Source organism: Phyllostomus hastatus, unplaced genomic scaffold (genome assembly GCF_019186645.2).
Source record: "Phyllostomus hastatus isolate PE091 unplaced genomic scaffold, TTU_PhHast_1.1 phas_scaffold_182, whole genome shotgun sequence".
Classification (NCBI taxonomy): Eukaryota; Metazoa; Chordata; class Mammalia; order Chiroptera; family Phyllostomidae; genus Phyllostomus; species Phyllostomus hastatus.
The window spans coordinates 11,440,941-11,453,057 of record NW_025334013.1 but is presented as its reverse complement, the minus strand read 5'-3'; the positions used below and the strand labels follow the sequence as shown (position 1 = coordinate 11,453,057).

At 52.9% G+C, this 12,117-nt stretch overlaps 1 protein-coding gene across 2 annotated transcripts in view; it reads left to right on the top strand.

Annotated features, from left to right (window-relative positions):
- The first annotated feature begins 5,488 nt into the window (after positions 1-5,488).
- The window catches only part of CAPZB (capping actin protein of muscle Z-line subunit beta), a 121,462-nt gene continuing 114,833 nt past the window's right edge, over positions 5,489-12,117 (top strand). Inside the window, exon 1 of one of the 2 annotated variants that reach the window (XM_045859639.1) lies at positions 5,489-5,647. In XM_045859639.1, the coding sequence (XP_045715595.1) occupies positions 5,645-5,647 (3 nt within the window). In that variant the 5' untranslated portion in view covers positions 5,489-5,644. The remainder of the gene's footprint in view (positions 5,648-12,117) is intronic. The other variant, XM_045859641.1, reaches the window with a different exon arrangement.

Genomic DNA, 12,117 nt, shown 5'->3' with positions numbered 1-12,117 from the left:
CGGTCCTGGCTGGTGTGGCTTAGTGGATTGCGTGTTGACCTGCACACCGAAAGTCACTGGTTTGGTTCCCAGTCAGGGCACATGCCTGGATAGCAGGCCGGGTCCTCAGGTGGGGGCATGAGAGAGGTCCCAACTGATGTTTCTCTCCCTCTCTTTCATCCTCCCTTCCCCGCTCTCTCTAAATACAATCTTATTTAAAAATTCCGTATTTGGTGGAAGGCTGTTTCATCAATTCCTGGAGACTGCTTCTCCTTTCTTCGGGGGGTGGCCCTGTTGGGCTCTGGGCTTCCCTGCCACCCTGTCTCAATGCAGCAAACGCGTACAGGCACCTACTATGCGTGGTTGTCACGTTATACACTGGGATGTAGTATCATCTTTTGATGTTCACAAAGCACTTTCCTACCTATAATCCCAATGTCATGATTCTGAGAAAAGACATTGAGTCAGAAAGATGAAAGTGAGGATGGATTCATGTATTCACTTATCTGTGTGACCGTAGGCAAGCCATTTCATCCAAGTCTTCTTTTTCAAATAAATGATAATAATGGAAGCTCCTAGCTCAAAGGATCGTTGGGAGGAACCAATGAGATAATACAATAGCTTAGCATATGGCAACCACTCAATTTAAAGTAGCTATTACTTTATCATTCATTCATGTGCACTTATTCACACAGTAATCATGTGATGTTGACACTATTATCTTCTTCCACAGATCCTCACTGAGTGCCTATGATGTTGCAGGTGCTGAAGACCCCTAGTGACCAGTTGGATACAAACACGAAGGAGTCCCAGAGCAGAGCCTTCGGAAAAGGAAGCACTGGGCACTGAGCACCTGAGCACTGGGACAGGGGCACCACGGAGCAGTCGGTAGTAAGATGACACCCAGGGGGACCACTGCCTTCTGCAACTTGGAGTTTCCTGCTCAACAGGTGGAGGCAGAAGCTCGACTCAGACTGATCTGCAGAGAAACTGGAGTTGGTGCGGAAAGAGCAACTGCTGAGAACTCACAAGAGTTTTGACATAAAGGGGAGAGAAAAAATGGGGAGGTGGCTGGAGGGAGATGTAGGATCAAGGAGATTTTTGTTGTTAAAGCTTAAGAAATGTGAGACGTTGGGGCACGTTATTTTCAGAAGGTGGGGATATTCTACTATAGAGGGGGAAATTGGCAAGGAAAGAGGGACGCAGGGTGCCGGTGGACGGGTTGGCTCTGATTGGTGTGCACGCCCTTCGTTCGCTCTAAGGGTCGGGAAGGCAGAGAACGTAGGCAAGGCACGGAGCTGTTGGTAGAGGAAAGGGCTCCTGCCTGCTTGTTAGTACTATCTCTGTAATGTATGAGACAGGCTGGTCTTTTCAGAGTGAACGATGAGAAGGGGACAAAAGAAGGAGAGTGAAAAATCATCCTTAGAGAGTGCGGGTCGTTGAATGCAGCAGGGAAGTACAGCAGGATTGTCTCCTGCTAGAATCTCCTTCGACATGGGTGGTCTTCAGTTTAACGTGACACTAGTCACCTTTAGTTTCCCAGCAATGTTCTTATATTCTGATGTAAGCGGCGAGTAGGAGGTTGGCTGGGTTTAACCATGTCGGGCAAGTTAGGAGACAACGGGCAAAGGGGTTACGGGTTTTTGCCAGGACGTGAGTCTCATGATCATTGCTGAGCTGGTAAGGAGGAGCATGAGCCTGTGGGGGAAGATAAATATGAAAATCTGGCAGGGTCAAAGGTTTGCAGGTCTCGGTGAAGTCGAAGAAATGCTTGTGTGTGGTATTTTAGTAAAGAGGCTAAAGTCAGATCTGAGATCTTTGCAGTTGTTTTCTGAGATAGCGTAGTTATTGGTGAGAGCGAGTCCAGGATAAGACCAATGAGAGTGGGTATCTGAAGACAAGAGAAGGGAAAGCTTCATTGGTAAGGGGAAGAAACGAGTAAGGGAGAAGTCCGTAAGATTTCTGATGGATTATGCTTATGGATCTGAGGTCCTAGAGTAAGGTTGCAGGAACTGAGATGAAAGCCAGTTTATGAGGGCAAAAAGGAGGGGTTGCAGGTGGAAAAATATGATAGTGAGAACTTGAAGGGGACTGGGTTCTTGAAAGAGGAAGGGAGGAGAAAAAATACCAAAAATATTTGTGGTGCTTGCCTGCCTACCCACAGCCTCTTGTAGGCAGTCATGACACCAGCTGCCACCACGCTTATAGCAATAGTTGACTGGTCAAGGGGTGAGCTCTGACCTACAGGCTGCCAGTCTGTGGGCTGGTCAGTGGCCTGTTCAATGAGCTGTCGGCACTAAAAGATGCATTAATTGAATTCTGTCTTGGGGTCTGAATTATGAAACAAAAAGAATTTGTCAGTTCATAGAGCAAGCCGATGCAGAGAATAGAGGAGGACAAAGGTCACCAGGACGGACCTCTTTCAGGCAGAGATGTCGAGGGAAAGGGCTACAAGCTGAGGATGCCAGACATGAAGGAAGAATGTATCAGATGCATCAAAAGCAGAAGACATGGGGCCTCATGAGAGAGACGGAGTAGCCTGACCCTGAGTTCTGGGTTGGTTCCTGAGTCCTCTTATTCTGAGGTAACAATTTCCAAAGGTTTTTGAGCAGGGAAGCAACATAACCAGGTCTGGGGTCATATGTGGGCTCTGGTCCCAGAATGCCTGGCTGTGGCATCCTTAGTTATGTGATGTTGGGCAGGTTGCTTAACCTTTCTGGACCTTAGTTCCCTCATCTGTACAGTGGAAGTTACAGCACTGCCCTCACAGGGGCGCAGTGAGGATCAAATGAGAAAATACGGGTAATGCATTTTGAACAAAGGCTCCTTTTCAATGTTATTTTCTGCATTTATTTATTTTAAAGATTTTATTTATTTATTTTTAGAGAGGGGAAGGAAGGAGAAAGAGAGGAAGAGAAACATCAATGTGTGGTTGCATCTCACACACACCCTACAGGGGACCTGGCCTGCAACCCAGGCATGTGCCCTGACTGGGAACTGAACTGGCAACCCTTTGGTTCACAGGCCCATGCTCAATGCACTGAGCTACACCAGTCAGATCAATCTTATTTCCTTTAAGTAAACAGTTCAAGTGTCGTTTCTTTCACAAAACTTTCTCTCACGCCCTCATTGGTCTCTTGGCTTCCAGGAGGCATGTCACCTTCTCTTGGTCCTCCTTCTCTGTGGCCTTGCCCAGTTCCTCTTTATTTCCTTGACCTCTTCTCTCCACTTTCACCTCCTACGTGAGCTCACTGAGTTGTCTTGTGCTCTTAAGCACCTTAAAATATCATTTATTAGGTAACAGTTCTCATAAGTTTATAACCAAGTGATAAAGTTTCCCCAACTCCAGACTTCCATGTTTGATTTATTTGGCACCTCCATTGAAATTTCCAATAGGCAATTTAAAATACAACTTGCCCCAAAGTGACTCTTATGCCCCCCCAAAGACCCTGTTCCTCCTTATAAGCTTTCATAGATTAACAAATGGAAAACCCTTCAAATGTTGATAAAGCTAAAAATCTTAGCACCACCCTTGACTCCTTTCTTCTTCTCATGCCCACCACCAATCCATCAGCAAAAATCTAGAATGTGATCTCTTCTTGCCATTTCAACGTTACTGCCCCGATGGACGCTCCTTCATCTCTCTGCAGTGTGACCTTGGATTACCTCTTGGGTCTCTGCTATGAGGATTAAATGAGTTATTATTTGTAAAGTGGTTAATGGTGTCTATCACATAGGAAGCCCCATTTAAGTGCTTTTTTAAGTAAACAAAAAATGACTTGAATACAGAACTAGCTTTCTAACAGCCCTAGTCCCCCTGCAGTCTATTTAGAATACAGCAGCTTCCTGATACTTTTAAAGCCCAGGCCAGACAGATCCTGTTGCTGTGAGGCACCTCTCTGACCTCGGCTCCCACTCCTCTCCCCTCGAGCAATCTGGGGCAGCCACCTTGGCCTTGTGCCATGAACACACCAGGGACTCTCCCCTTTGGGTCTTTGCCCTTGTTTGTGCCTCCTTCTGATTGGATGCTACTAAGTTAGATCTGTTCTGGCCTCCTTTTGCTCATTGGCCTGTCTCATCCCTCACTCTGATTTTCCTCCGTATCTCCCATCACCACCTGACACGCAATCTACTTGGTAGCTGATTGCCTTCCCTCCAACATTAAAGATCTGCAACAACATGGACTGTCTTGTTTATTGCTCTATCTCTAGTAGGTGCTCAATAAATATTTACCAAATGAAAAGAACCCCTAAGTGCCATTCCCTTCAATGACTTCCCATAATACAGGCTGGAATCATTCTTTTGGGATTTACCTATATCCCCTTTTATGCAGGTGGCAGGTTTTACTCCCCTGAGTTGGGGGGTGGGGGAGGGGGGTGGGGCAGTGACAAGGACATAGCCTGGCTCCTGGTAATAATTCCTGTCGTTTATGCAACACTAATTTACAATCCCCTCATAGATGATTTGATTCTCACAAAAGAGAGGGAACAAGCTAGAAAGGGCAGGGCATCCCAGGTCTTCTGTCTTCTAAACCAAGCTCAACAAATACTTGTTGAATGAAGAGAGACCAAAAATTGTCTTTTAAGTCATTCAGTGGAGTGATGCAGCCCCACTGGACAAATGGGCTGGTTGTCCGCAGGATGTGTAAAAATACTCATAACACCCAAAATTATTGGGCCCAGTTTTTTAATCCCTACCTGTGCAGTCCTCACAGCTATCCTTTAATTTACATATACTAAGTGCTCTAAAAGTGGTGTGGCCCAAGGCACTTTTTTTTCATCTCCATCTCAGGACATACTTACTGAATTTAGAGAGAAGGGAGGGGAGGGAGAGAAACATCGACAGGGAAACACGGATGGATTGTGTGGCCGACCAGGGACAGAAACTGCAACTTAGTCATGTGCCCTGACCGGAAATCGAATCCACGAACTTTCTGTTTATGTGACGATGCTCCCAGCAGACGAGCCACACCGGCCAGGGCCCAAGGTACTTTTTAAACAGATAGGGCTCAGATGCAGCGGCTTGCTTCAGGTCCCGCAGGTAGCAAGCGGCAGCGCTGGTTCGCTCATTACGCTCTCGCCGGGCTGGGCTCGGCCCGCAGCAGTTCCGGGTCCGCCGGGCGCGAGAGAGCGTGCACCGGGTGCGGCGGGGAGGGACTGACCCCTCCCAGTCCAGTGCCTTCCGCGTCCCCGCCCGGGAAGCTGGCGGTCACGGTTCCAGCCACCTTCTTCTGCAGCCCCAGAGTGGATGGGTGCGTCTGGGTGCGAACAACAGCCCCCGCCCCCGAAGTCAGCCTCGGTGCGGGATGTGCAGCCGCACTGGGACCAGACCCCCAGCCCGCCCACCCGGCCAGCCGCCGCGCCCGGTCCCGCCCGCAGGACCCACCCCTCACTTCCCTGATCCGCGCTCCTCCCCCCAGCGCCGCGCTCCATACTTGGCGATCGCCGCGGCCCTGCGCGCTCATTGGCGGAGAGCCGGCTGCGTGGGGGGCGGGCCCGGGCCGGCCGGGGCGGGGAAGGAAGGTGGCGGCGGCCCGGCGCTGGGGGAGGGGGGCGCTGACCCGGATGTTCACTCCTGGGCACCCGGGGAAGTGGAAGCGCCGGGCCCTGCTGCTGGGGGGAGAGCCACAGACGCCGGGACCGGGACCGCCGCCGACGCCGCCACCATGGTAAAAGCCCGACGTCACCCTCCCCCAGCCCCCGGGACCCCCGCTGGAGCTCATGCTCCCCTCCTTCCGCCGACTCGCGGCCAGTGAAGGGTGGGTTCCCCCGGGTGGGGGAGGGGCGGGGTTCCGGATCTCAGGTAGACACTCTCCGTGAAGGCTCAGGAGGGGCCGCCGGCGGCTTGGGTGGGCAGAGACCCTGCCTCCCTCTCCCAGTCCCCGCCCTTGGCTCAGGCTGGAGCTCCACTGTCCACCTGGGGGTCCTGGCTAGTCTCCTCTATGGCCCAGGCTAGCCCCCCCCGGACCTGTGGGTCAGGCACCCGCTCCGGTGACCCAGCCGTGGTCTCCCTCCTCTCTGTGGCCGGGACTACGTTCCCTTTCCTCGTCCCTACGGCCCAGGCTAGGCCGTCGTTTCTCCCTCCCATGGCCAGGACTAGGCCTCGGTCGCCCTTCTCCGTGGCCTCAGTTCGGACCCCCGCCCACTTCACCACCCCCTTGCAGTGGCCTCAGCCTAGATTTGTTTCCCTTCCTGCATGGTTTCAGCCTGAATTTTCTCTTCCCTCTCTGGTCCTAAGTCTGAACCTTCTTCTCCGCCCTTGCCTCCACCTGGACGTCACCACCCCCACCCCCCATCGCCTCCCCTGGACTCCTCATCACCCTTAAGAGAAGCCTGCGCCGGCCCCCTTCTGCCCTGGACTTGACTCGCTCTCCAGATCGTGCTCCCAGTTCTGCCCTCAACCCAAGTGGTCCACTCTACCCAGGGCGAACCGTTGCCGTCTCTGGGAAGCGAAGGCAGCTTTCCGTCCCGGGGTGGTAACCAGTGGTCCTGCGGTTATGCCGTTTCAGGTTTATGGGTTGCCGCGTCTGGGAGGCCGTCAGGGAGCGAGCGAGGGAAGGGTGGGCATCTGTGCCCGGAAGGTAGCACTACGATCTGCGGGCCCTTCTGCAGCTGGCGCCTCGGTTCCCTGTGCCCCGTGCGCGGTGCTTGCAGAGCGTTCTGCCGGCGGCCGGGCCTGAGTGAAAGCGGAGGGATGAGGGTTGGGGGCGGGGGGGGGGGGGAGAGCCCACAGGACAGGGATGAACGCACAATCGCCCTTGTGAGGCCGCAGCCCTTGGGGGAACCAGCTGGCCCTCAGGCCAGCATGCGGCCTGGACACGATGTACCCCAGCAGACGCAGCCTCCCTTTCCCCCTGAATTGTCAGCTCGTGAGGGCTGGAACTGCTGATTATGGAGGTATCTTGGATCAGGTGAGCCAGACTCAAGAGGGAGAGGCTAGCTCCAGTCGTGGTGTTTGTTTTGGTAATGAAAGCAGGTGCTATCCGGGGGCTCCGAGGTGAGATCTCACATAGGCCAGCACTGTAAGCATGTCCTCCAGTCCGCTTTGGAACTCTCTGCAGAGCAGACCCAGCACCTAGGTTGGAAGGGCCAGAAGACTTCTGTCTCACGTGGCCAAGGAACCTTTGGAGATGGACTGACAGCTCCCCTGGCTTCCACCCTCTCCCACCCAGCCCTGGCAGATACTTGCACGTGGACTTCGGGCCCCAAAGGGTTTGGAAGATCTTGGTTCCTTGTTTAATTAAGGGGTGTTGCTGAACTGGGGTGACTAATTCAGACCATCCAAGCTTTTTCTTGATGCCTTCCTGTGTGTTAATCAAAAACGTGACCTATGCCATTTTTCAGACTGTTGGACTTTTCATTGGCTGAGAACTGACTGCAGAGGGCAGGGGTGGGGGTGGCCCAGCCCTAGGCCTGGGTGGGGAAAGACACTTCTGAACATATTTGGGTGAGGACTTAAAGAGTGCAGTGAGGTTTTGTAAATGTGGCCCTGGGTGTTCTTAGGGCAAAAGCAGGAGAGAGAGAGTGGGTGGGGTTGCCAGGTGGGCGTGAATGAGGCCTGGTCTGGGGGCCGGGGGAGGGGGTGTCTTGCCTTGCCCCTGGGTACCTGATTCTCCAAACATGATGGGAAAAAGGCCCTTAAATGGTCCAGGAGGCTTTTCAGGAGGCCTGTGCTGGGTCTTATTTGGACAATCTGAAAGGACTATGGAAGGGGCGGAGGAAAAGGGCTGCCATTATCAGAGGGGCTGTGAGCTTCACCTGTAGGAGCTCATTTAATCCATAGAGAGCCCTTCGAGGAAATGCTGTCCCCATTTCACAGGTGAAGAAGCTGAGACTCAGGGGATTGAATAACTTAAGGTATTGCTCAGTCAGTGGAATCATGCCTGGCAGGCTCCGAACTTTCTCCTTCCCATTGTCTCAGGCTGCTTAAGTGTGGGACGATATAAAGGACACTGTTTAGATAACCTAATAACCAGGTACTCATAGAAGGCAAGGGAGGAGTGGCCTTTACTTTCCTCCACTCTACCAACCAAGGTATTTCGGGAAGCACTGGAACATTTATTGACTATGGGTTGTGTACTGGGTCCTTTGCGCAGGAGACATTTAATTGTGAAGTAGTGGTCATGGTGATTTGATCCTATTTAGCCTGGACCAGAATGGGAGCTCTCTGAGGGTAGGGATTTTTGTCTCCCCCCCCCCCCCATGGCTGTATCTGTGGGGCCTAGAAGAGCACCTAGCACTTGGAGGAAATGGCCTAGAGTGCTCTCTTTTGGGGTGTGTCTGTCCTTGAACTTAGCCTCTTGGAGTTCATACTCGTTCTCTAAGTAACTTGTTCTTAGTGTCCCTTGGGTTGATAAGTAATGTCTGCTTGTTGTCATTTATCCCCTACCTGAATACTCGGAGTCCCAAACTGTGTGGACAGCTGGGGTGAAGCCAAGCGGTGGTGTGGGGTTGCAGCATAGGCACGTGAATTCAGAGCCCTGTGGTTTTCATTTTCAGTAGGTTTGACGGTGGAGAAAACAGCTAGATCTCGGCTATGCATGGAGGGAAAGAGCAGTTGGAGAATCTAGAATGCATTGGACTTAGGAGTAAATTCCATGATTTTTGTTGGCATCAGTTTAAGAATGCATAGGCAAGTGGAATTTATATGAGTTCCTTCAGCAGGTAATAGTCTCACTACTGTCTGTAAGTGCTTTACAGTTGAAAGCATTTTTTCCTTACATAGCTCTAGGTTCTAAAATAGGAATTATTATTCTAACTTAGCATTATGATTCTGGCGGTGGTGGGGGGGCTGTCACAGCGGAGGGAAGGGGAGGGCCCCTTGTGAGTTGGCTGTCCAGTGAACACAGTTTTGCCTGGCAGGCGCTGAGCGGTGATGCCTGTCGCACTGTTACAAGGTGAAACGATATAGTTCGCACTAATGTGTATAGTTTGCACTAATGTGTGTTGGCTCGTTTCCTGGTGTGGGGGAGGGACGTGGCTCAGCTCAGACCCCTTGCATTTGTATAGCCTTACTCATTTAAATCCTGCCAGCCTCTCTCTCTCTCTGGTGGGATACTTGAAGAAGCAGGCAGTGATTGATAGGATTGATAGCCTGAGATTAAGGAGATGATAAATCATAGATTCGTAAGCAGATGATCCTGTTTACAATTCGGAAGTCCTGTGTTTTCTTTTATATTCCGCGGGGGAGAGGACAGATGACTGACGCACAGAAATGGCCAGGGAGGTACACCGACCGTTGAGACTCCTGTCGCTCAGGTGAGGAATGCTTGCTGGCAGGCAGGTGCAGGCTAGGCAAACACAGAAGTGCGTTGGGAGGTACCCAAAGCCACAGGATAACTGACTCCACTGTATGTGTGTTAACTGCTTTCTCCGTGCGGCTCTCTGTGCAGAGGACCCGCTGACGAGAGAGACGGGCGAGCGCGACGGGCGAGGGTCCGAGCCCTCAGGCTTGCACTGCTGGGGGTGGGGAGAGGCCTGTTTAATCTGCCTGGTGTTTAGGGAGGACGCGCCTTGTTTGAAGTAAGTGCAAGAGCATTTGCATGAGACGTGGCCGGAGGCTTAAGAGAACGTTGGGGCTCACGCCAGGCTTCACTCCAGGCCTGCTGGAGTGTGCCTGCCCTCGTCTCCGCCATCACCAGTGGGAGTGATCCCTGCACGTCACCTGTTCTTCTGCGGACCAGGAGCTCCCCCAACCAGGAACGTGACCTTGTGCCATGGAGGTCCGGCCCTTCTAACCTGGGTAGCCGCCATTGGTTGAGGGTCGGTTGTGATCCAGAAACGTGACTTAGGTTTTACCTCACCCTCCGTTTTACTTACAAGGGACCTGAAGCTTGAGCGACCAGTATGAGTGGCAGGCCCTGGACTCAGATCTGGGCCCACCCGACACCTGTCTGGACACTCACTCTGTTTCTCAGAAATGGCGAGCAGTGGGACCTAGGCACAGGATTCTGTCCCCTTTCTCCTTGCAGCCCATCCCCCCAGTGAGGGTCGGGTGCGGAAGCCCAAAGGATGCAATTGCAAGATCACCTGTATTAGGGCTGCTGGCCAGAGCAATGCCATTTCCCAACTCAAGCTTTCACTGCTTAATGTTGCAGCGTAAAGGGGTGGAGACCAAACTAGGAGCTTTGGCCTAGTGATTCCCCCTGCAGCGGCCTGCCCGGGAGGGTTCAGTCTTCAGGGGGCAGCAGCGCAATTTCGGATGTTAGGGTTCAGGAGCCAGACTGACTTCTCAGGATAATAACAGTACCTCCTGACAAGGCCTTTGTGGGGATTACATGAAATAATAGTGCATGTCAAGTGCTTCAAACAACATCTGGCACATAGTTATGTGAGTACTGTTGTTATTACCATCATCACCATTTTATAGGTGAGGTTCAAAGGGGTGTGTGGTTAGTCCCTCTGTAGCAACTCCGTGGTGGAGGAACTGGGCTTTTTGACTCCAGAGCTGGACCGCTTCCGTTCACTCCCAGCTGCCTGCTGAAGGCTTACTTGAAGTGTGCGTGCCTTTGGGCCGTGCCTTGAACGAAGACCTTCCGTAGCAGAGCCCAAGGCTCTGCTTCGCCACAGAAGGGGGAGCCCCCTGTGCCCTGGACACGACCGATTGCCCTAGTCCGATGCTGGGTCTGAGGTCCGATGCCACGTCGGTGCCCGGCGGAGCCCCCAGGCTTGGAAGAAGAGCGTCATGACGTGGGAGCTCTGTGAGAACAGGGGCCTTGTCTGAGTCCCCTCACTGCCCCACACCTTGTACTGGCCTCCTGGCGCTTGGTAAGCAGTGAGGGAATGAGTGTCGAGTGGAGAGGTGCTGCGTTTTCTTTGTTGCCTGCCCCACAGACCACGTGCTTGGCAGATTTGGGTTGGGGTTCCGTCTCTGGCACTCAGCATGTGACCTGAGTGAGGATCCCCATCTTCCGCAGCCTCTGTTTCTTGAGGGTAACATTTTACAGGATACCCAGAGAAAGATGTGAAATGGGTGATGTATTTAATCTCGTGCTCAGCGCACAGTGAGTGGTAGCTGTGACTGTTTTTTGCCTTATTCTGCTTTCCACACAGTAAGGAACACAAACAGGCGCCCCAATCCCTACCCTCTCGTCCAGAAGGGGAGGGGAGGCAAGCTGCGACCGAGAAGTCCAGTGTAGCAGGAAGGAGGGGGTAATAGAAGAGACTTAACAAGGCCCCGTCCGCCATCCCTGCCGGCTTGGCTTGCATTTCGTCCCCTCCGGGAAGCCCTGCAGCCCCCTGCAGCCCACCTTGGGGCGAAGCCTGGGAGACCTTGCCCGGGCACTCAGGCGGAGGCCATTCCAGGCAGGGGCCTGGAAGAAAAGCAGAGGTCTGGGGACAGTCAGCCTTGTGAGTCTGGGGACCAGCCATGGGGGAGCCGGAGTGAGGGTGGGCGCCTCAGTCTGGGGAGCGCGTTGCGGAGTGCCTGAGTTGCCAAGCTAAGGACTTTGCGTTTCATCTGAGACAGTGTGGAGTCAGTTAAATCTTTGACAGGGCAGGTGGAAATTTGAGGAGGCTGGCAGAGGAGCAGTGTTTTAGGAAGAGTCATCTGGCTGGGGTGTGCAGGAGGTCCAAGAAGATTCGCAGGCACCGGCTGTGAAGCTGTGACCATCCCAGGCCTGGGAAGGAAGGACCGGTTGAGGAAGAGAGGACGGCAGAGTGGGATTTGTGATTTACCACCTCTGGGGCCGAGCGGTGATGCGTTTGTCCCCAGGGCTCCCCATCGAAGGCATTCTGATAGGATAGGACGGTTTATCATTGACCCGACAACTGTTTCTGGTAGTTTAAATCCTAGATGGCGGTGTCTGCAGAGCCCTGATATCCTGTGAACAACTGACTGGGGATTTCAGTCCCGGTAGCCCAGGGATCCCCCCCGCTCCTGCCGGTCTGTGTCTGCCATGGTGCCGGCTTCTGCCCGTGTGCAGGCAATGGGCTGTGGGCACACAGGCACCCAAGTCACCCAGTCTGCTGAGGGGATAGAGCCCAGAGCTGCAGGGTGGAGGTGCAGCCTGGTGACTAATAGTGACAGGAGCTCTTTTTAAAAAAAAAGTTTTCATTTTTTTTTAAAGATTTTTAAAAACTTACTTTGCCTCTCACACACCCCCAGCTGGGGGCCTGGCCTACACCCCAGGCATGTGCC